The sequence below is a fragment of the Elaeis guineensis genome, chromosome 2 (assembly GCF_000442705.2).
Source record: "Elaeis guineensis isolate ETL-2024a chromosome 2, EG11, whole genome shotgun sequence".
Classification (NCBI taxonomy): domain Eukaryota; kingdom Viridiplantae; phylum Streptophyta; class Magnoliopsida; order Arecales; family Arecaceae; genus Elaeis; species Elaeis guineensis.
The window spans coordinates 6,371,866-6,395,294 of record NC_025994.2 but is presented as its reverse complement, the minus strand read 5'-3'; the positions used below and the strand labels follow the sequence as shown (position 1 = coordinate 6,395,294).

The 23,429-nt window shown below is 33.6% G+C and overlaps 2 protein-coding genes across 5 annotated transcripts in view; one reads left to right on the top strand and one right to left on the bottom strand.

Moving 5' to 3' along the window:
- LOC105037428 (probable LRR receptor-like serine/threonine-protein kinase At1g56140) overlaps positions 1–22,887 on the bottom strand; it is a 64,551-nt gene extending 41,664 nt beyond the window's left edge. The window contains exons 1-2 of one of the 4 annotated variants that reach the window (XM_073251514.1): positions 22,681–22,887; positions 21,334–21,523 (exon numbers count right to left, since the gene is read on the bottom strand). In XM_073251514.1, coding sequence (XP_073107615.1) covers positions 21,334–21,523; positions 22,681–22,801 — 311 coding nt within the window. In that variant the 5' untranslated portion in view covers positions 22,802–22,887. The remainder of the gene's footprint in view (positions 1–21,333; positions 21,524–22,680) is intronic. The other 3 variants (XM_073251515.1, XM_073251513.1, XM_073251512.1) reach the window with 3 other exon arrangements.
- LOC140855557 (uncharacterized) lies at positions 36–822 on the top strand. The gene is made up of 3 exons (XM_073251518.1): positions 36–156; positions 250–609; positions 710–822. The coding sequence occupies exons 1-2, from the start codon at positions 100–102 to the stop codon at positions 529–531; spliced, it is 339 nt and encodes a 112-aa protein (XP_073107619.1). The 5' UTR covers positions 36–99; the 3' UTR covers positions 532–609; positions 710–822.
- Positions 22,888–23,429: the final 542 nt, after the last annotated feature.

Below are 23,429 nucleotides of genomic sequence, written 5' to 3'. Positions count from 1 at the left end.
ATATTTTTTTAAATTATCATAACTGTTTGCTTAAAATTGAAATTATTTGTGTAGGAGGATGAGCATGGGAGGGAACCCGGACAAGTGGAGTTTTACCGGATGACTCATACTCATCAGGATGGTACTTTTGTTCGAGATGAGTCGAGAGATTTATATGTACGGTATTATTAATATTATATTTTTTGCAATGATTTAAATTTAATTTTGTTAGCTATTAATGTATAACTCTTGTTTTCAAAAAAAATACAGGAGAGGGCTACATCTCTCATTGCGGAGCGTGACGACGAGTCCGCAGCATCTACGCAGCAGAGCCGTATCGAGGCCGAGGTATTCACAGAGTTGATGGGACCAGAGCGCTACGGCCGAGTGAGGGGTTATGGAGTAGGAGTCACCCCCACTCAGTTATCTGAGGTTAGTAGATATACGCAGCATGCTGCAGCAGATGCTCAGGATTCACGCGTTCGCAGACTCGAGGCGGAGATACAGGAGATTAGACAGAGTCGTGCCGCTGAGATGGAGGAGATGCGATAGAGCCGTGCCGAGATGCAGGCCATGAGGGGACAGATTGATCGCCTTACATCTTTATTAGAGATGTATGGTTCATCTCAGGTAAACACATAATATTAAATATATATTTTTGTATTAATTTAATAATTTATATATTTTATTTATAGATATGCAAATCATGCTTTTGATATATTTTTTGTAGGCTCCTGGCATATCAGGCACCCATCGAGATAGCGGCACGTCACGTGGAGACAACGACGACCATCCGCCTGCAGATTGATGTTATTTTATTTTTGTTGTATTTTTATATTTATTTATATTAATCTTGATTGTAATGGACGATTAGTACTTTATTTTTATTTATATAAAATATTATCTTTTGGTTTGATTAAATTTTCTATTTCAGCTTGCTTTTGATGTGAATGATGGTGATTGTACAGGTGTGAATGTGAATGTGGTTATTGTACATGTTTATTGTATTGTATATGTTTATTGTACAGGTGTGATATGATTTCGTATAGGAATGTATTGTATTCTTTTTTTTTTTTAGATAATATCTGTATTTTTTTTTTCCTCTTAAAACCTTTAACGACGCTTATAAGTGTCGTTAAAATAATTTTAATGACGCTTATAAGCGTCGTTAAAGACAAAAAGCCGACGCTTGGAAAAGCGTCTTGGTAGACTGTACTGTCACGCGGGGTCATTAACGACGCTTTAAAGCGTCGTTAAATTTGTCTTTTGCGACGCTTTAAAGCGTCGTAAAGATTTACATTAACGACGCTTATAAGCGTCGTTAAATTTGTCTTTAACGACGCTTTAAAGCGTCGTAAAGATTTACATTAACGACGCTTATAAGCGTCGTTAAGACAAATTTAACGACGCTTTAAAGCATCATTAATGTAAATCTTTACGACGCTTTAAAGCGTCGTTAAAAAATAACGACGCTTTTAAAAAGCGTCGGCGCTATTCGTCCCCACTCTTACATAGTCGACGCTTTGCCGACGCTTTTCGAAGCATCGTAAAGCGAAATAGCGACGCTTTAAAGCATCGTTAATGACCATTAATAGCGTCGTTAATGACCATTTTTTCTGTAGTGTCTCTAATACATCTAAAACAAGAGTCCTTGAGAAATCTAGAAGCTAATTTTCCATATTTTTTTTTATACAAACTATTTAGATGTAGTAGCTTTACAAAAGCCAATTAGATTGCTTGGTCCATGTCATGAGCTATCTTTGTGGAATAAAGATAAGATGTTAATTGGGAAATAGCCCAATGGTCGCACACTCACACCCTTTTGTCCCAACTCTCATGGCCTCCTCCAATTGGAGGAGGTTCATTGCTGAATGTTGGTTGACAAACAGCGATATTTAAGGCTATTTAAGCTTTCAAGGCAACTGGAGATAGCTTAGCTGCCTTTGTTAGTCCTTATCTCTTCTTTATTGTTGTTTGTATTTTCTCCCTCTCAAGGTTGAGCTATAACACTTTGGACTTCACCTGCCTTGAAAAACTAATTTTTTAGATTTTTTTAATACAAACTATTTAAATGTAGTAGCTCTACAAAAGCCAGCTATCTTTGTGGAATGAAGATAAGATATTAATTGGGCCATAGCCCAATGGTTACACACTCACACCCTTTTGTCCAAACCCTCGTGGCCTCCTCTAAATGGAGGAGGTTCCTTACTGAATGTTGGTTGGCAAACAGTGATATTTAAGGCGATCTAAGCTTTCAAGGTAATCAAAGGTAGCTTAGCTGTCTTTATTAGTCCTCATCTCTTCTTTGTTGTTGTTTGTATTTTTTCTCTTACTTGAGGCTAAGCTATAATACTTTGGACTTTACCTAGCTTTAAAAGCTAATTTTTTAGATTTTTTTATACAAGCTATTTAAATGTAGTAGCTCTACAGAAGCCATTTAGATTGCTTGGTCTATGTCTGGTAGAATGGAGATAGGACGTTAATTGGCAATAGCCCAATGGTCACACACTCACACCCTTTTGTCCAAATCTTCTTGGCCTCCTCCAAATGGAGGAGGTTCATTACTGAATGTTGGTTGACAAACAATGATATTTAAGGTTGTCTAAGCTTTCAAGGTAACTAGAGATAGCTTGGGGCCTTTGTTAGTCCTGATATCTTCTTTGTTGTTGTTTACATTTTCTCCCTTTTGAGGCTGAGTTGTAACACTTTGGACTTAACCTGGCTTCAAAAGCTAATTTTTCTTTTTTTTTTTTATACAACTATTTAAATGTAGTAGCTCTATAGAAGCCAATTAAACTATTTAGTCCATGTCAACTATCTTTGTGGAATGAAGATAAGATGTTAAATAGGCAATAGCCTAACGTCATACACTCACACCCTTTTGTCCAAACCCTCATGGCCTCCTCCAAATGGAGGAGGTTTATTGTTGAATGTTAGTTGACAAACAGTGATATTTAAGACTATCTAAGCTTTCTAGGTAACTGGAGATGGCTTAGCTGCCTTTGTTAGCCCACATCTCTTCTTTGTTATTATTTATATTTTCTTCTTCTTGAGGCTAAGCTATAACACTTTGGACTTCGTGTGGTTTCAGTGTCTCTTTTCATTTCTTTGTATTTATTTCCTTATAATAAAATTGGGTGATGTTGGAATTTCATAGTATGCTCATGCATGTAGATTTCAAAAACTCTTTTCGAAACAATGCAGTGGAATTATAGATTAAAACATCTTTTAATCTAGAACATGCATACATAAAAATAAAGCATCTAAGGATCTAATTCATATACATAAATTAATATTTGCTGATTTATGCTAAAAATAAATATGTGATTATATCACATATCTGTTTTATTTTTTCTTTCTTCAAACTTGGATCTAAAGGAAGATTAGGTTCTATCTTAGCCACATAAATATTTGGTCTCTATGGATATCTACTCAGAATCAACTTGGAATGGTCCTCTTTGGTACAAATCCTTCTTCTCTAAGTTGAATCTTCGCTGTGTATCTAAATCAAGCCTGTGATCCTTTGGTCAACCTTTGATCTTTCCTTGATCTTCTTCTTTTCGATCTTTCTTTCTTGATCTTGGAGCAATCAAGAACTAGAAATTAGATGGAGGAGAGGGGATGCCGAACCAATCTTAGGCATTGGATGGTGGGATGTCCAAACACTTTTGGATGTGAGGACGTGATGAGCATGAGGGAGAGGGGACAAGGAAGTAGTGAGGTGCTAATTTGGGATCTAAAATTTTGCGTACAAAGATCAAGAGTTGGGTCCTTTAAATAGATGGTTAGTTTGAGTCCTAACCAAAAACAAATCTGGTTTAAAGGACTAATCCTAATCGCATTAAGATTACTTTTTGATTTTAACCAAAACACCATCTAATCCATGCCAAAGAAGGATAAGGGGGCTGCCAACTCTTGGCACCCTCTTAGGTGGTTTCTTGTGTGGTAAAAGGGAGGAGGATGTGCACCCCTCATTTTTCTTTCTTTCTTAGATGCCGTTCCACCACAGGCACACCCCATCTTGATCATATCAAGTGGTGCCCCTTATATTTAATCTAGACCAAGGAGTTAGCTAGTTAGTTAGGGGATTAGGCCATTTCTTGACTTGATCCAAACCACTTGGGCACCCAATATTTAGAGCCCAATGAATCCAATTTAATTAGGTTTAATGTAGGTAATTGACTCGAATTAATTCTTATCAAATAAGCAATCCAAATTTAAAGAAGAATTGAGTTTAACTATATGCTAGCTAGATTTTTTTAAATCCAATATGATTTCTTCTAATCCAATTGAGACTTCATAAGTCCAATTATTTAATCTAGATCAAATCTCTTTGTTGTGCAACCCTATAGGTTCAACTCTGTCTAGTAGTGAACCATGATCTCTATCATAGTATCATCGAAACTCTTTTCAATAGCTCAGAACGATTCCACTCCTGCTCAATAAGAATTGTCGATCCAAAATAATTTTAGTAAACACTCACAATCCACCAGTGACACCTAATAGTATGTAGTAGCAATCAAGTAGAACCGAAAAAGAATATATAGGTATAACTACTGTATGATTCAATTTCTCTATCGTGAGTTCCGACTTGATGGCAGGCTAAGGATAAATCGTTAAACCTCAACATCAGTCATATAATAGATTCAATTAGCTCTAATCTAATAATGATTCTCATGAAAATTTTTTTCATCAATCACATTGCTATGGCCACAGACTTATGTATTTAGCTTCTCAAATCTTATAGGACTACTCTTTTCTATCAAGGTTGATAGATTCCATCTAGATGTGTACTTTGCTCCTATAATGGATCAACTATCATCAATATACACTACAAGATCTCAAATAGTTAAGAGGCCATATTTTTATATAGTCAAACTCCAACAGTCTCACTGTGAGTAGTTGTGCTACCACAAGTCAAAGAGCCACTTATACAGCTATAGCATCGAGATGATCATGATGATTGAGTAAAAATTCATATGATCTCTCGTATGGTCATGCTCAGTACTAGTTGTTCTCTAACAACTATCGGCACTTACCACTAGTATCTCTGCACTATAGACTAAAGACTCATTTATCTCGAAGGAAGCGATCTGCACACCGATCTATCCAGATCGATCACCATCCTCATAATAATACTATGATCGAAAGTAATTTAGAAATTAATTATACATACTTCTAATTCTTAATATCTTGAGAATATGTATCGTAAGCATTAATTTTTTGGATGATTCAAGGACATATCATACTTGAATGAAAAATAAAAAACTATCATTTTATTGATCAAATCAATATTTTAAGTATAAATTTGTGCCTTAGAAAAATATAATGTATCTGCCGTATTGGTTTCTAGGACATACATCTAGCAATCTCTCACTTGAACTAAATTAATCGGCCACTAATCTAAGTCACATCTTCTCAAGGTGGATTTCAATCTTTGGCTGGCTTAATTACTTTGTTAGTAGGTCTACCACGTTATCCACAGTGTTTACTCTTCATATCTCGATATATTTCTTCTCGAGGTATATCACATATGATGTGGAAATGTCGCTTGTTGTGCTTTGATTTTTGATGAGATCTGGACTCCTTAACAAGTGCTATTGCTTCATTGTTGTCATAGTACAATAGTATAGCATTCAATATCATTACATCAAACTTTGCGATGAACTTTTTAAACCAGAAGCCTTCCTTTGCAACATCTGAAGCAACGACATACTCAGCTTTCATAGTTGAATCTACTATGATGGGTTGTTTAGAACTCTTTCAGCTAATTGTGCCATTATTGCATACAAATATATACCCTAATATAGATTTTATATCATCAGGATCAGACATGAAGTCTGAATCAATATATCCCTCGACTTGCAACTCAGACTTTTCTTTAAAGATCAAGAATAAATCTTTATTTCTTCTCAAGTACATAAGAATGTTCTTCATAGCTATCTAGTGCTCCTTATCTGGATTCAATTGATACTTGCTTATGATACTCATAATAAAAATAATATCAGATTGAGTATGCAGCATGGCATACATGAGGCTCCCTATTGTTGAGGCATAAGAAATCATAATCATGAGCTGAATTTTTTCAGATGTGGTCGGACACATCATCTTGAAAAGATAAATACCATGCCTAAAAGGCAGAAATCCCCTTTTAGAGTTTTCTATATTGAATCTCTTTAGTACTTCTCTATATACAGCTTTTGTGACAAATCTAGTATCCTTTCAGATCTATCCCTATAGACCTTTATTCCAAGAATATATGATGTTTTTTTTAGATCTTTCATGAAGAATTTTTTGGACAACCATCTTTTGACTGAGATCGGTATGAAAATATCATTCTCAATAAAGAGGATATCATCCATGTACAGTACGAGAAATATTATTACACTTCCACTAACCCTTTTGTATACATAGGATTCCTCCTCATTTTTGATAAAATCAAATGATTTGATCGCTTCATCAAAATGAAGGTTCCAACTTTGAAAAGCTTGCTTGAATCTATATATAGATCTTTGCAGCTTGTAGATTCTGTGATCTCTATCATCGAAAGTGAAACCCAAATGTTACTCTATATAGATATCTTCATCATGATATCCATTAAAAAAGGTAGTTTTCATATTCATTTGCTAGATTTCACAATTATAATAAGCTGCAACAGCAAGCAGAGTGCGGATGAAGTTAAGCATAGCTACAGACAAGAAGATTTTCTGATAGTCAATGCCTTTATGTTGACTATAATCTTTTACCATGAGCCTACCTTTATAGATCTCTATCTTACCATCTGTATTTATTTTTCTTTTATAAATCTATTTACATCCAATGGGTACTATACCCTCTGATGGATCTACTAAGGTCCATATTTGATTTGAATACATTGAGTCAATTTCTGACTTCATAACATCTAACTATTTCTCAAAATTGATATCCAATATTATCTTGTAAAAGGTATTCAGATCATCTCTATGACCCTTATCTTTCATAAGAAATATTTCTTATACATCCTCTATAAGCATACCTATGTACCTTTCAAGAGGATGGGAGATTCTACTAGATCTACGGGGTGGTGGAGGAACATTAACTACTGACTCATCAATAATGGTTTCTGAGGATTTATAGCTTGTTGCTCTTCAAAAAAAAATTTTCGAGCTCAATTGATCTCTCACTGCCACCATCCTGAATAAACCATTTTTCTAAGAATATGGCATGATGACTCAAAATCATATTGTGATCATGTGGAAAGTAAAGGTAGTATCCTATGGATTCTTTCGGATGCCTTATAAAATGAGCTATGATAGATCTATCCTCTAGTTTGTCAGCCATCTATCATTTGACATAGGTTGGACAATCTCAAGTCTTTAGATAATCTAGACTCGACTTTTTATTGTGTCATACATATAGTGTGGTAGGAATAGATTTAGAAGGAACCCTATTTAATAGATATATTATCGTTAATAGGATATCTCCCCAAAGATATGAGGGTAAATTAGTGAAGCTCATCATGGATCTGATCATATCTAATTGGATTCCATTCCTCCTTTCAGATATCTCATTAAGTTGAGGTGTACCAGGAGGAGTCTATTGAGAGGCTATGCCATTGTATTTAAGATATCTCAGAGATTTTCGACTAAAGTATTCATCTCCTTGATCAAATTGAAGAACCTTAATAGGTTTGCCTATTTATTTTTCCACTTCATTTCTAAATTTCTTAAACTTTTCAAAGGCTTCAGACTTATGTCTCATCAAAAATATATATCCGTATCATGATAAATCATCGATAAAGATAATGAAGTAGTGATAACCTTCTCTAGTCTGTACATCAAATGGCCCACACACATCTGTGTGTACTAAGACAAGTATATCAGTGGCCCTTTTCCCATATCCTACAAAGGGCAGTTTGATCTTTTTTTTTTCAAAGAAAGATTCACAAACTGGGTTATGACTCATAATTAAAAGAGTCAAGGATCCTATCTCTTTTTAATTTGTTTATCCTATCCTCTCTAATATAGTCAAGCCTAAGGTACCACATATACTTCTAGTTAGTTTCATCTTTGGTTCTTTTTTGACCTACGACAGTTACTATTTGCTTGTTTATATTTACATTCTCATCAACATACAAGTGATAAAAACTATCAATTAAAAGATCACATGTAACCAATTTATTTCATAAATAAATAGAACAAAAATGTTTATTAAAATAGAAATCAAATCCATTCTATGCTAGTGCAGCTACGGAAATCAAATTCTGGCTAGCTATAGAAATAAAATAATGATCCTTTAAATTTAATCTAAACCCAGATGGTCATTGAAGAGGATATGTGCCAACAGCTTCTGCAGTAATATTTGCTCTGTTGCCGATCCGAAGGATCATGTTATCTTATCTTAATCTTCTACTTCCTATTAGACCCTACATTGAAGTATATGAGCACTAAAACCAGAGTCCAACATCCAACTAGAACTAGAAGAAACTGTTAGGTAAGATTCAATTATGAGCAAATTTGACATACCTTCCAAAGGTGTGTCACCCTTTTTGGTTTTCACATTTTTCAGGTATAGTGGACAGTTCCTCCTTCAATGGCTATCAGCGTGATAGTGAAAATACTTTTCTTTGTCCATGACCTTCTTTGGAGTGTCCTTCTTTAGTCGGTTCTCCTTTTTCTACTTCTTCATGAATTTATTTTTTTTCTTCCAAGTAAACTTTCTCTTGGATCAAGAAGTCTGCTCGACAGCAAAAATAATACCTCTTAAACTTTTCAAGATTTTTTCAATAGTGATCAACATATTGACTAGTCAGATGTAGTATAGTCTAATTTATTTATATGAAAATTTATAATAAATTAATTATATGGACTCATAAGAGATTGCAGGATCAAATCTATTTGTAATTGCTTTTGCATATTTAGCCCGAGCTTCTTAAGCTCTTCTAGGTCTTTAATCATTGTCATACAATATTCATGAATCAACTGCCCTTCACGTATCTTCATGTTGAAGAGTCTCTTGGATATTTCAAAATGCACAGTGTGGCTTTGCTCACCATACACTCTTGTAGGTGAGTGATCATGGTCCTGGCAGTAGGTATATGCTTATGCTGACTCTGCAACTTGTTGGACATGAAAGCCAGCACATAACACTTAACCCGACTGTCACCATCCATTTATTTATCAAATACTGATCTCTACTCAGCACTATGATGGTTTGATAAAACTAGAAGGTCTTGGTTAAGTACATGTCTTAATTTTTTTGATATCAAGATAATCTTAAGATTGTGAAGTTAGTTTTTAAAATTTATTTCTATCAAATGATTGGACTCAAGGATGTGGACTGAGGGTTCAAAGCTGACATGATTTAACTACGAGAGTAGAGATTTAAGTTAGAAATTGATACTTAAAATTCATATTTGCTCTAGAAACTTTAAGAAGTAAATAGACTCCCATTATTTTTTTGGATCTTTGTACTCTTCAGTTGGAGAAGCAAAAATTCTAATGTGATGACTAGATTTTTAATGAATGCTACAGTCCCATCGATGCCATGCACTTGACCTGATAGTTATTGATAACATATACACCGATGTATGGATAATTTTTTACTCAGATTCTTCTCTAAGTATGTTGCAGTGACTTAGTTTCTAAGTTATGTGGGCTCATTGATAGTTATTGACCACACTTTTTAGTTAAGCCTGACCCACCATTCACAAACAGATGCAAAGCTGTCATTGGATCCCTTACCTAATAGTTATTGGGCCCAACCCCATCTTTATCCTGGAGTAACTCTTTGCTAATAGAGTGGTTGCGTATTTTTGGTGCAACTAAACCACTATTATCAGTCGAGAACAATCAACACCAGTAGCATGCCTGCACATCTACAATAGTGAAAGATCTCTAGACTTAATATTCATTGGGAGATTAGGTTCAGTTCTCATCTAATCAATCATCAAATGATTAATCTAATTGTCCTGGACTAAACCAAATTGTCAAGCAACCATATTCAAGACTCAATCTTCCAAATTGACCAGATAAGTGAAGATTGATGGGAGGCTCCCCCTTGATAGATCAAGGGTCCTAATTAAGTAACTACCTCTCAATTACTTGCTTTAGACATCAATTGATCAATTGGTCCAAATAGATTTGTTTAAGCGAATTAGGCTCAAGCCATCAAATCGAATTAGGATCTTAGATTAATCGATTCTATACATGGGTGTCAATCGATTCGATCAATAATAATTGTATGATCTAAATCTCTATTGATCTAACTCTAATCAACACTTGACTCAATTTAACAATCGCTAAATAAGTTTAGACCCATTATGTTCAAATCAAAATTCTAAGTATAATCAATTACATGATCTAATTTGATCTACCCATAATCAAACTTTCAAGCACAAATATAAATTTTAGATCTAAACTCTTTGCATAAAAAGTAAGTTTTTAATCTTGAAACTAATTTTCAGATTATAACATACCATCATATATCTCATATATAAATTTTAAATCAGATTTAAAATATTTTGTAGAACTTAATATGCATCATACATCTTATTTATGAATCATAAATCAGATCTAATTTAATTTTTATATTTATGCATGCATCTATATATCACATATATGAATTAAAATAGAACTAAAATAATTTTTAGATTTATGCATGTCTTCATATATCTCATATACAAACTAGAAATCAGATCTAAAATAATTTTTAAATCTAAATCAAACATCCATACATCTCATGCATTAGAAAAAATCAGATTTTGAAAATCCTTTTCAATATATATATGCTAATCTCATGCATATGAAATCCGTGGCTCTGATACCACTATTAAAATTTTGTAGGATGCTCATGCATGTGGATTTCAAAAATTTTTTTCAAAATAACATAGCAAAATTATAGATTAAAATATCTTTAAATCTAAAACAAGTATGCATAAGAACAAAGTATCTAAGGATCTAGTTTATATGTAAAAATTAATATATGATAATTTTATGCTGAAAGTAAATATGTGATTGTATCACATACCTATTTTATTTTTTCTTTCTTTAAATCAGGATCTTAAAAAAGATTAGATTCTATCTTAGCCACCCAAATGTCTGGTCTCTATGGGTATTCACTCATGATCAACTTGGATTGGTCCTCTTTAGTGCCAATCCTTCTTCTCTAAGTTAGATCTTCCTTGCGTATCTGAATCAAGCTTGTGATCCTTTGATCAATCTTTGATCTTTTCTTGATCTTTCCTTTTCTCTTCTTTTTCTTGATCTCTCTTTCTTGATCTTGGAGCAATCAAGAACTACAAACCAGATGGAGGAGAGGGGATGCCTAACCAATCTTGGGCATTGGATGGTGGGACGTCCAAACCCTTTTGGATGTGAGGATGTGAAGAGCATGAGGGAGAGGGGGCGTGGAAGTAGGGAGGTGCTAATTTGAGATCTAAGGTTCTGCATACAAAGATCAAGAGTTGGGTCCTTTAAATAGATGGTTAGTTTGAGTCCTAACCAAAAACAAATCTGGTTTAAAGGACTAATCCTAATCGCATTAAGATTACTCTTTGATCTTAACCAAAACACCATCTAATCCACGCCAAAGAAGGATAAGGGGGCTGCCAACTCTTGGCATCTTCTTAGGTGGTTTCTCATGTGGAGAAAGGGAGGAGGATGTGCCCCCCTCATTTTTCTTTCTTTCTTAGATGCCATTCCACCATAGGCGCACCCCATCTTGATCATATCAAGTGGTGCCCCTTATATTTAATCTAAACAAAGGAGTTAGCTAGTTAGTTAGGGGATTAGGCCCTTTCTTGACTTGATACAAACCACTTGGGCACCCAACATTTAGAGCCCAATGAATCCAATTTAATTAGGTTTAATGCAGGTAATTGACTCGAATTAATTCTTATCAAATAAGCAATCCAAGTCTAAAGAGGAATTGAGTTTAACCATATACTAGCAAGATTTTTCTAAATCTAATAAAATTTATCCTAATCCAATTGAGTCTTTATAAGTCCATCCAACTATTTAATTTAGATCAAATTCTTTCATTGTGTGACCCTATAGGTTCAATTCTGTCTAGTAGTAAGATATACCATGATCTTTATTATAGTATCATTGAAACTCTTTTCAGTAGCTTGAAATGATTCCACTCTTATTCAACAAAAATTATCGAGCCAGATTAATCCTAATAAACTCTCACAATCCACCAGTGATACTTAGTAGTATGTAGTGACAATCCAACAGAACTGAAAAAGAATCTCTAGGTATAGTTACTGTATGATTCAATCCCTCTATCATGAGTTTTGACTTGATGACAGGCTATAGATAAATCGTTAAATCTCAACTCAGTCATATGATAGATTGAATCAGCTCTAGTCTAATAGTGATTTTCATAGAAATTTTTTTCTATCAATTACATTGCTGTGGTCACAGACTTATGAATTTAGCTTCTCAAATCTCATAGGACTACTCTTTTCTATCATGATCGATAGATTCTACCTAGATGTGCACTCTGCTCCTACAATGGATCAACTATCATCAATATACACCACAAGATCTCAAATGATTAAGAGGTCATATTTTTGTATAGTCAAACTTCAACAGTCTCACTGTGAGCAATCGTGCCATCCCAGATCAAAGAGCCACTCATACAGCTACAGCATCGAGATGATCACGATGATTGAGTAAAAATCTATATTATCTCTCGTATGGTCATGTTCAGTACTAGTTGTTCTCTAACAACTATCCGCACTTATCACTCAGTATCTCTACACTATAGACTAGAGACTCATCTATCTTGAAGGAAGCTATCTGCACACCGATCTATCTAGATCGATCACCATCCTCATGATAATACTATGATCGAAAGTAATTTAAAAATTAATTATACATGCCTCTAATTCTCAATATCTTGAGAATATGTATCATAAGCATTATTTTTTGGACGATTCAAGGATACATCATACTTGAATAAAAAATAAAAAACTGTTCTTTTATTGATCAAATCAATATCTTAAGTATAAATTTATACCTTAGAAAAATATAATGTGTCTGCCGTATTGGCTTCTAAGACATACATTTAACAATCTCTCACTTTGACTAAAATCAATTGGCCACTAATCTAAGTCCCATCTTCTCAAGGTGGACTTCAATCTTTGGCTGGCTCAATACTTTATTAGTGGATCTACCATGTTATCCGCGGTGTCTACTCTTCTCTCCTCGACATATTTCTTCTCGAGGTATATCACATATGATGTGGAAGCGTCGCTCGATGTGTTTTGATTTTTGATGAGATCTAGACTCCTTAACAAGTGCTATTACTTCATTGTTGTCATAGTACAATGGTATAGCATTCGATATCATTACGTCAAGTTTTGCGATGAACTTTTTAAGCTAGAAGCCTTCCTTTGCAGTATCTAAAACAGTGACATATTCAGCTTTCGTGGCCGAATCTGCTGTGATGGGTTCTTTAGAACTCTTCCAGTAAACTATGCCACTATTGTATACAAATTCATATCCTGATGTAGACTTTATATCATCAGGATTAGACATTAAGTTTGAATCAGTATATCTCTTGACTTGCAACTTAGACCTTTTTATAAAGATCAAGAATAAATCTTTATTTCTTCTCAAGTACATAAGGATGTTCTTCACAGTTATCCAGTGCTCTTTATCTGGATTCGATTGATACTTGCTTGTGACACTCACAGCAAAGATAATATCAAATCGAGTATACAGCATGGCATACATGAGACTCTCTATTATCGAGGTATAAGGAATCCTACTCATGAGCTAAATTTTCTCAGATGTGGTCGGACACATCATCTTGAAAAGATGAATACCATACCTAAGAGGTAGAAATCCTCTTTTAGAGTTTTTTATATATGCTGAATCTTTTTAGTACTTTCTCTATATATAACTTTTGTGATAAACCTAGCATCTTCTTAAATCTATCCCTATAGACCTTTATTTTATAAATATAAGATGCTTCTTCTAAATCTTTCATGAAGAATTTCTTAGACAACTATCCTTTGACTGAGGTCAGTATGAGAATATCATTTTCAATAAGGAGGATATCATCTATGTACAGTATGAAAAATATTTTTATGCTTCCACTGACCCTTTTGTATACACAGGATTCCTTCTCATTTTTGATAAAATCAAATGATTTGATCGCTTCAACAAAATGAAGGTTCCAACTTTGAAAATCTTGTTTTAATCCATATATAAACCTCTGCATCTTGCAGATTCTGTGATCTCTATCATCGGAAGTGAAACTCAAAGGCTGCTCTATATAGATATTTTCATTATGATATCCATTCAAACAAGTAATTTTCATATCCATCTGCTAGATTTCATAATCATAATAAGCTGCAACAGCAAGCAGAGTGCAGATGAATTTAAGCATAGCTACAGGCAAAAAAATTTTCTGATAGTCAATGCTTTTGTGCTGACTATAATTTTTTACCACGAGCTTAGCTTTATAGATCTCTACCTTACCATTTATATTTATTTTTCTTTTATAGAACTATTTACATCCAATGGGTACTATACCCTCTGGTGGATCCACTAAGGTCCATACTTGGTTTGAGTGCATTGAGTCAATTTCTGACTTTATAGTATCTAACTATTTCTCAAAATTGATATCAACCATCATCTCGTCAAAGGTATTCAGATCATCTCCATGACCCTTATCTTTCATAAGAAATATTTTTTATACATCCTTTGTAAGCATACCTATATATCTTTCAAGAGGATGGAAAATTCTACTAGATCTATGAGGTGGTGGAGGAACATTAAATACTGGCTCATCAATAATGATTTCTGAAGATCTATAGCTCATTGCTCTTCAGAGATTTTTTTTTCAAGCTCAATTAACCTCCCACTGCGACCATCTTGAATAAACTATTTTTCTAAGAATATGTTATGATGACTCACAATCATATTGTGATCATGTGAAAAGTAAAGGTAGTATCCTATGGATTCTTTTGGATACCTTATAAAATGATCTATGATAGATCTATCCTCTAATTTGTCAGCCATCTATCTTTTGAGATAAGCTGGATATCCCCAAGTCTTTAGATGATCTAGGCTTAATTTTTTATTATGCCATAACTCATATGGTGTGGTAGGAATAGATGTATAAGGAATCCTGTTTAATAGATATATTATAGTTAATAGGGCATGTCTCCAAAGATATGAGGGTAAATCAGTGAAGCTCATCATGGATCTGACCATATCTAATAGGCTTCTATTCCTCTTTTTGGATACCCCATTGAGTTAAGGTGTACCATGAGGAGTCCATTGAGAAGCTATACCACTGTATTTAAGATATCTCAAAAATTTTTGACTAAAGTATTCATCTCTTTGATCAAATCAAAGAATCTTAATAGGCTTGCTTGTTTGTTTCTTCACTTTATTTTTGAATTTTTTAAACTTTTCAAAGATTTTAGACCTATGTCTCATCAGAAACATATATCCGTATCATGACTAATCATCAATAAAAATAATGAAGTAGTGATAACCTCCTCTAGCCTGCACATCAAATGACCCACACACATCTGTGTGTACCAAGACAATTATATTAACGGCCCTTTCTCCATATCCTACAAAGGGCAATTTGGTCATTTTATCTCGAAGATAAGATTCATAAGTTGGGTTATGACTCATAATTAAAAGAGTCAAGGATCTTATCTCTTTTCAATTTGTTTATCCTGTCCTCTCCAATATAGCCAAGCCTAAGGTGCTACATATATTTCTGGTTAATTTTATCTTTAGATCTCTTTTGACCTATGACACTTACTATTTACTTATTATATTTACATTCACATCAATATGTAAGTGATAAAAATTATCATTTAAAAGATCACATGTAACTAATTTATTTCATAAATAAATAGAATAAAAATTTTTATTAAAATGAAAATCAAATCCATTTTATGCTAGTACAGATATGAAAATCAAATTCTGGCTAGTTATAGGAACAAAATAACAGTCCTTTAAATTTAATCTAAACCCAAATGGTAATCAAAGAGGGTAGGTGTCAATGGCTTCTATAGCAATCTTTGCTCTATTGCCAATTCGAAGGATCATGTCACCTTGTCTCAACCTCCTACTTTCTATTAAACCATATATTGAAGTATATGAGCACCAGAATCAGAGTTCAATACCCAACTAGAACTAGAAGAAACTGTTAGATTAGATTCAATTATGAGCAAATTTGACATACCTTCTAAAGGTGTGTCACCCTTCTTGATCTTTCTATTTTTCAGGTATAGTGGATAGTTCCTCCTTCAATAGCCATCAGCGTGACATTGGAAATACTTTCCTTTGTCCACAACCTTCTTTGGAGTGTCCTTCTTTGGTCGGTTCTCCTTTTTTTGCTTCTTGATAGATTTATTTTTTATTTCTAACTAGATATTCTCTTGGATAAAGAAGTCTGCTCCACAGTGAAAACAGTGCCTCTTAAACTTTTCAAGATTTCCTCAACAGTGATCAATATATTGATTAGTTTAAATATAGTACAGTCTAATTTATTTATATAAAAATTTATAATAAATTGACTATATAAACTCATAAGAGATTGCAGGATCAAATCTATTTGTAATTGCTTTTGTATATTTAGCCTGAGCTTCTTAAGCTCCTCTAGATCTTTAATCATTATCGTACAATGTTCATGAGCTAACTACCCTTCGTGTATCTTCGTGCTGAAGAGTCTCTTGGATATTTCAAAATGCGTAGTGTAGCTTTGCTCACCATACACTCTTATAGGTAAGTGATCATGGCCTTGTAGTAAGCATATGCTCATACTGACTCTGTAACTCATTTGACATGGAAGCCAGTACATAGCACTTAATCCGACTATCATCGCCTGTCTATTTATCAAATGCTACTCTCTGCTCAGCACTAAGATGGTTTGATAAAACTAGAAGGTCTTGATCAAGTACATATCCTAATTTTTCTGATATCAAGATAATCTGAAAGTTTCTGAGCCAGTCTTTAAAATTAATTTCAGTCAAACGATTGGACTTAAGGATGCAGGTTAAGGGTTCGAAGCTAATATGGTTTAACTGTGAGAGTAGAGATTCAAGTTAAAAATTGATATTTAAAATTCATATTTACTCTAGAAATTTTAAGAAGTAAATGGACTCCCACTATTTTTTTGGATCTCTACACACTTCGATTGGAGAAGTAAAAATCCTAATGTGATAATTAGATTTCTAGTGGATGCTACAATCCCACCGATGCCATGCACTTGACCTGACAGTTATTAGTAACACATACACCGATGTATGGACAACTTCTTTCTCAGATTCTTCTCTAAGCATGTTGCAGTGACTTAGTCTCTAAGTCATGTGGGTTCACCTGATAGTTATTGACCATACTCCTTAGTTAAGCCCGACTCATCATTCATAAATAGGTGCAAAATCATCATTGGATCCCTCACCTAATAGTCATTGGGCCTAATCCCATCTTTATCTTAGAGCAACTCTTTGCTAACAGAGTGATTGTATGTTTTTGATGTAACTAAACTACTGTGACCAGTCGAGAACAATCAACACCAGTAGCACGTCCGTGCATTTACAATGGTGGAAGACCTCTAAACTTAATATTATGAGGAGATTAGGTTCAGGTTTCATCTAATCAATCATCAAATAACTAATCTAATTAGCATGGACTAAACGAAATGGCCAAGCAACCATATTCAAGACTCAATCTTCCAAATTGATCGATAAGTAGAGATTGTTGGAAAGCTCCCCCTTGATAGATCAAGGGTCCTAATTAAGTAACTACCTCTCAATTATTTGCTTTAGACATCAATTGATCAATTGATCCAAATAGATTTGCTTAAGCAAATCAGGCTCAAGTCATCGAACCGAATTAGGTTCTTAGGTTAATCGATTCTATACATGGATATTAATCGATTCGATTAACAATAATTGTATGATCTAAAGCTCTATTGATCTAGCCCTAATCAACACTTGACTTGAATTAACAATCGCTAAATCAATTTAGACCCATTATGTTCAAATCAAAATCTTAGGTATAATCCAATTACATGACCTAATTTAATCTACCCATGATGAAACTTTTCATGCACAAACATAAATTTCAGATCTTAAAATTAAATTTTAGATCTAAATTCTTTGCATGAAAAGTAAGTTTTTAATTTTGAAACTAATTTTTAGATTATAACACACCATCATATATCTCATATATAAATTTTAAATCAGATTTAAATATTTTGCAGAACTTAATATGCAATCATACATCTCATTTATGAATCATAAATCAAATCTAATTTAATTTTCATATTTATACATGCATCTATATATCACATATATGAATTAAAATAGATCTAAAATAATTTTTAGATTTACACATACCTTCATATATCTCATATACAAACTAGAAATCAGATCTAAAATAATTTTCAAATCTAAATGAAATATCCATACATCTTATGTATTAGAAAAAAATTAGATTTTGAAAATCCTTTTCAACACATATATGCTAATCTCATGCATATGAAATTCGTGGCTCTAATACCACTATTAAAATTTCATAGCACTCTCATACATGTGGATTTCAAAAATTCTTTTCGAAACAACACAGCAAAATTATTGATTAAAATATCTTTTAATCTAGAAAAAGCATGCATAAGAACAAAGCATCTAAGAATCTAGTTTATATGCAGAAATCAACATATACTGATTTTATGCTGAAAATAAATATATAATCGTATCATATACCTATTTCATTTTTTCTTTCTTCAAATTTGGATCTAAAAAAAGATTAGATTCTATCTTAGCCACATAAATGTCTGACCTCTATGGGTATCCACTCATGATCAACTTAGATTCATCCTCTTTAGTGCAGATCCTTCTGCTCTAAGTTGGATCTTCCTTGCGTATCTGAATCAAGCTTGTAATCCTTTGATCAACCTTTGATCTTTTCTTGATCTTTCTTTTTCTTTTCTTCTTCTTGATCTTTCTCTCTTGATCTTGGAGCAATCAAGAACTAAAAACCAGATGGAGGAGAGGGGATGCCTAACCAATCTTGCATGTTGGATGGTGGGACGTCCAAACCCTTTTGGATGTGAGGATGTGAAGAGCGTGTGGGAGAGGGGGCATGGAAGTAGGGAGGTGCTAATTTGAGATCTGAGGTTCTGCATACAAAGATCAAGAGTTGGGTCCTTTAAATAGATGGTTTGTTTGAGTCCTAACCAAAAACAAATCTGGTTTAAAGGACTTATCCTAATTGCATTAGGATTACTCTTTGATCTTAACCAAAACACCATCTAATCCACGCCAAAGAAGGATAAGGGGGCCGCCAACTCTTGGTGCCCTCTTAGGTGTTTTCTCATGCAGAAAAAGGAAGGAGGATGCATGCCCCTCATTTTTCTTTCTTTCTTAGATGCCGTTCCACCAAAGGCGTGCCCCATCTTGATCATATCAAGTGGCACCCCTTATATTTAATCTAGACCAAAGAGCTAATTAGTTAGTTAGGAGATTAGGCCCCTTCTTGACTTGATCCAAACCACTTGGGCACCCAATATTTGGAGCCCAATGAATCTAATATGAATCTAATTCAATTAGGTTTACTGCAGGTAATTGACTTGAATTAATTCTTATCAAATAAGCAATCCAAGTTTAAAGGAGAATTAGGTTTAACCATATGCTAGTAAGATTTTTCTAAATCCAATAGGATTTCTTCTAACCCATTTGAGACTTTATAAGCCCAATTAATCTAGATCAAATTCCTTCGTTGTGTGATCTCATAGGTTCAATTCTGTCTAGTAGTGAGATATATCATGATCTCTATTATAGTATCATTAAAACTATTTTTAATGAGTCAGAATGATTCTACTTTTGCTCAATAAAGATTGTCGATCCAGAATACTTCTAGTAGACTCTCACAATCTACCAATGATACCTAACAGTATATAGTGACAATCCAACAGAATTGAAAAAGAACTTCTAGGTGCAGTTACCATGTGATTCAGTCCCTCTATCGTATGTCCCGATTTAATGACAGGCTATGAATAAATCATCAAACTTCAACATCAGTCATATGATAGATTTAATCAGCTCAAGTCTTATAGTAATTCTCATGAAAACTCTTTTTCATCAATCACATTACTGTGTTCCACAGACTTATGGTCTTAGTCTTTCAAATTTCATAAGATTACTCCTTTTTATCAAGGTCGATAGAGTCTATTTAGATACACACTTTGCTCCTATAGTAGATCAACTTTCACCAACATACACCATAAGGTCTCAAGTGGTTAAGAGGTCATATTTTTGTGTAATCAAACTCCAACAGCCTCATTGTGAGCAATCGTGCCACCATAGATCAAAGGACCACTCACGTAACTACAACATCGAGATAATCACTGATAATTGAGTAAAATCTATATGATCTCTTATATGATCATGCTCAGTACTAGTTGTTCTCTAACAATTACTCATACTTGTCGCTCAGTGTCTCTATACTATAGACTAGAGACTTATCTATCTCGAAAGAAGCGATCTGTGCATCGATCTATCCAGATCGATCACCATCATGATGATACTATGATCAAGAGCAATTTAAGAATTAATTATACATGCCTCTAATTCTCAATACATTGAGAATATATATCATAAGCATTAATTTTTTGGATGATTCAAGGACACATCATATTTGAATGAAAAATAAAAACAATCCTTTTATTGATCAAATCAATATTTTAAGTATAAATTTTTATTCTAAAAATATATAATGTGTATGCCGTATTGGCTTCTAGGACATACATCTAGCAGGTGACATTTTTTGCTTCTCCTTTCCTCAAAAAAGATATTTAAGGCATGTCTTTGGAGTGTAAAAACCTTAGTCGGGAACATATATTTTCTTGGATACATATTTTTCAAGCAATATTTAAATGTAGAAATAATTTATTCATATTCTTTTATGCCTTGGAAAGTGGCTTTGTAATCTGTTATCCATATTCTTTTTTATTATTACTTTCCTGGATAAATTGCTATATAAGATCTATCCACATTTTCTACAATACCCTTCATTATATAAATATTATTATATAATTATATTATACTATATTATATAATATGATACATAATACAGGATATTATATATCTAATTAATATATTAATATGAACCGATCTGATCCATACCTGATATATATAATAATAATAATAATAATAATAATATTATTATTATTATTATTATTATTATTATTATTATTATTATTATTCAATACATTTGTTTACACATTTACCAAATTAACTTAAATATTCAATACATTTATTTACATGTTTACTAAATTAACTTAGGTCCCCAAAAAGAGAGAGAGAGAGAGAGAGAGAGAGATGTTTGGGCATACAATTGGGTGATGTGGCAGGTAGTCCCATTGTTGTAGCTGCAGTCACATTTGATGCCAGGGTTAAAGTTGGGGTTTGTGAAATTGGTGGAGTCGATGGCAGCACCGCTGCATGGCTCGCCACTGATGTTCCATGCCGGTGATGTCGTCGCATTCTTCCTCCACCTCCCTAGCATCACGTTCAATGCCTCAACTAAGTTGCCACAAAAATGGATCTATATTAGCATGACGCATGTACACCATCCGATCTTTGGAACATGTTTTTCCCGAATGTTGGTGTGGTAAGTTGAGCAAAATTGTTTGTTTATCTACTTTAGATTTTTCTCCTTTTTTTTTTTCCGAACACTTTGGCTTGCCCTGGTGAGTGGAAAAGTAATCAAATAAATAGTAATAAGAATTTAAAAATTCAACTGTATCCTTTTGTCCCATATCAATTTAAGGCACAAGTCTTTTTACATAGCCTGAAGGATTCACCAAATCCGTTCCAAATCGATGGGGCACAAAACAAGTTCACTGCACTCGGTCCAATTCAACAAGCACTGAACCATTCCTCAAGCGCCACGTGCAATTGAAGCATGTTTGTGCTAATCTGGTTGGCTTTGGACCAAGAAATTAGATTGGATACCAATCGGACACCAATATATTCATATCTATATATATTTTATTTGATATATATAGATATAGATATTACTCTGATGCATAAATTTATATCGCTATTTATTTTAAATGGATATAGATATAAATTAGATATCAAAAATATGAATATAGATATGGATATAATTTAGATAATTAAATTTTTATAACCGTATTTAAAGATATTATTAAGTGGATGATAAATCAAGTTAATAATATATTAATTTAATAAATTATTTTTTTTAAAAATTCATAAATATTATATAAAATTAAATATATTATAAATAGAATTGAATATTCTTATCCAATCCATTTCCACCCTTGCAACATAGAGACATAGATAGGTTTGAAAAGAGAAATATTTTACCAATGAAAATCTTGATATGGAATAATATATATATAAAAAAATTCCCACACGATAAGATCGATCAACAGGAATATATATCCATACAAATATTGTCCGGCCAAAAGATATGAAATTATCTATCAAAGAATAATAACAGATTCATGTACCAAAAAAGAAGTACCAAAAATAGAGAGTAATAAGATATTCTTTTGTAGTCTCAACCTAAAGTTGATCCTCTTATCCTAACATTGGAGAATAAATAGACAAGAAATCCTAACTATTTCTTTCTTTTAAGTTGTTAAAATTTTCTACTTGAGAAGTGTTCTTTAGATCGTCTTTCTTGCAGTGTTCTTTTGAATTAGCATGCATACCTTCAGATGGGTCCGTTGTAGCTTGAGCTCCAGATCTCTCAACACAGAGGAAGAGATAGAGAAAACTAAAAACAAACGCTGATAAATAAAATATTGAACCTTTCTTTGGCACCATCCCCATCTCTCCCTCCCTCCCTCGCTCTCCCTATCTTCCAGTGGAGAGGCCAAGTTAAAATTCTTGAAGTATTCTTGGCTCCTTAATTTCTCTTGGTACCACCCTCCTCATTTTATAGAGGTTGATATGGGGTGAGAAGAGTGGGTTACGGCTTGCTTATGAAACTTGGACCGAGTAAAACCCAACCAACACGGGCCAACCGTCAATAGTCAATGTTCATTTCCATCAAAAAAAAAAAAAAAGTTCATGAAGGCAAAGACTTAGGGTGGTCGCGCATTTTGGGCAAGATAAAGTCTTGAAGTTCACATTTGTATAGTGACCCTTTCTTTTCAATAGTTCCTGCAAAGATTCTCATCAGGTAAGTGTGTCTGTGGACGAGCTCTTATCAATCAACCTCCGAGGCCGCCATCTCAAATCTACTAGATACAAAAGCCTACCGTTTTCAAGAGAAATTTTGGAGCAGGGCAAATTTTTCCAGGCATACCAATATTTCGTGCATAGCTCAGAATGTCCTCCCACCAAAGCCTCTCTCCTTAGGAGTCTTAATCGGGTGGGAGAATTCAGGCATTTGCATTGTCCGTTGGTTTTCCTCCATCGGTGGCATCTTCTCCTTTTTTTTTTTTTTTCCGAGAAC

Bases quoted from the DNA above. Each gene is read 5' to 3' on its own strand.
- LOC140855557 (XM_073251518.1), top strand. From the start codon at position 100: ATGACTCATACTCATCAGGATGGTACTTTTGTTCGAGATGAGTCGAGA. The intron at 157-249 runs GTACGGTATTAT...AAAAAAATACAG, and splicing joins ATGAGTCGAGAGATTTATAT to GAGAGGGCTACATCTCTCAT.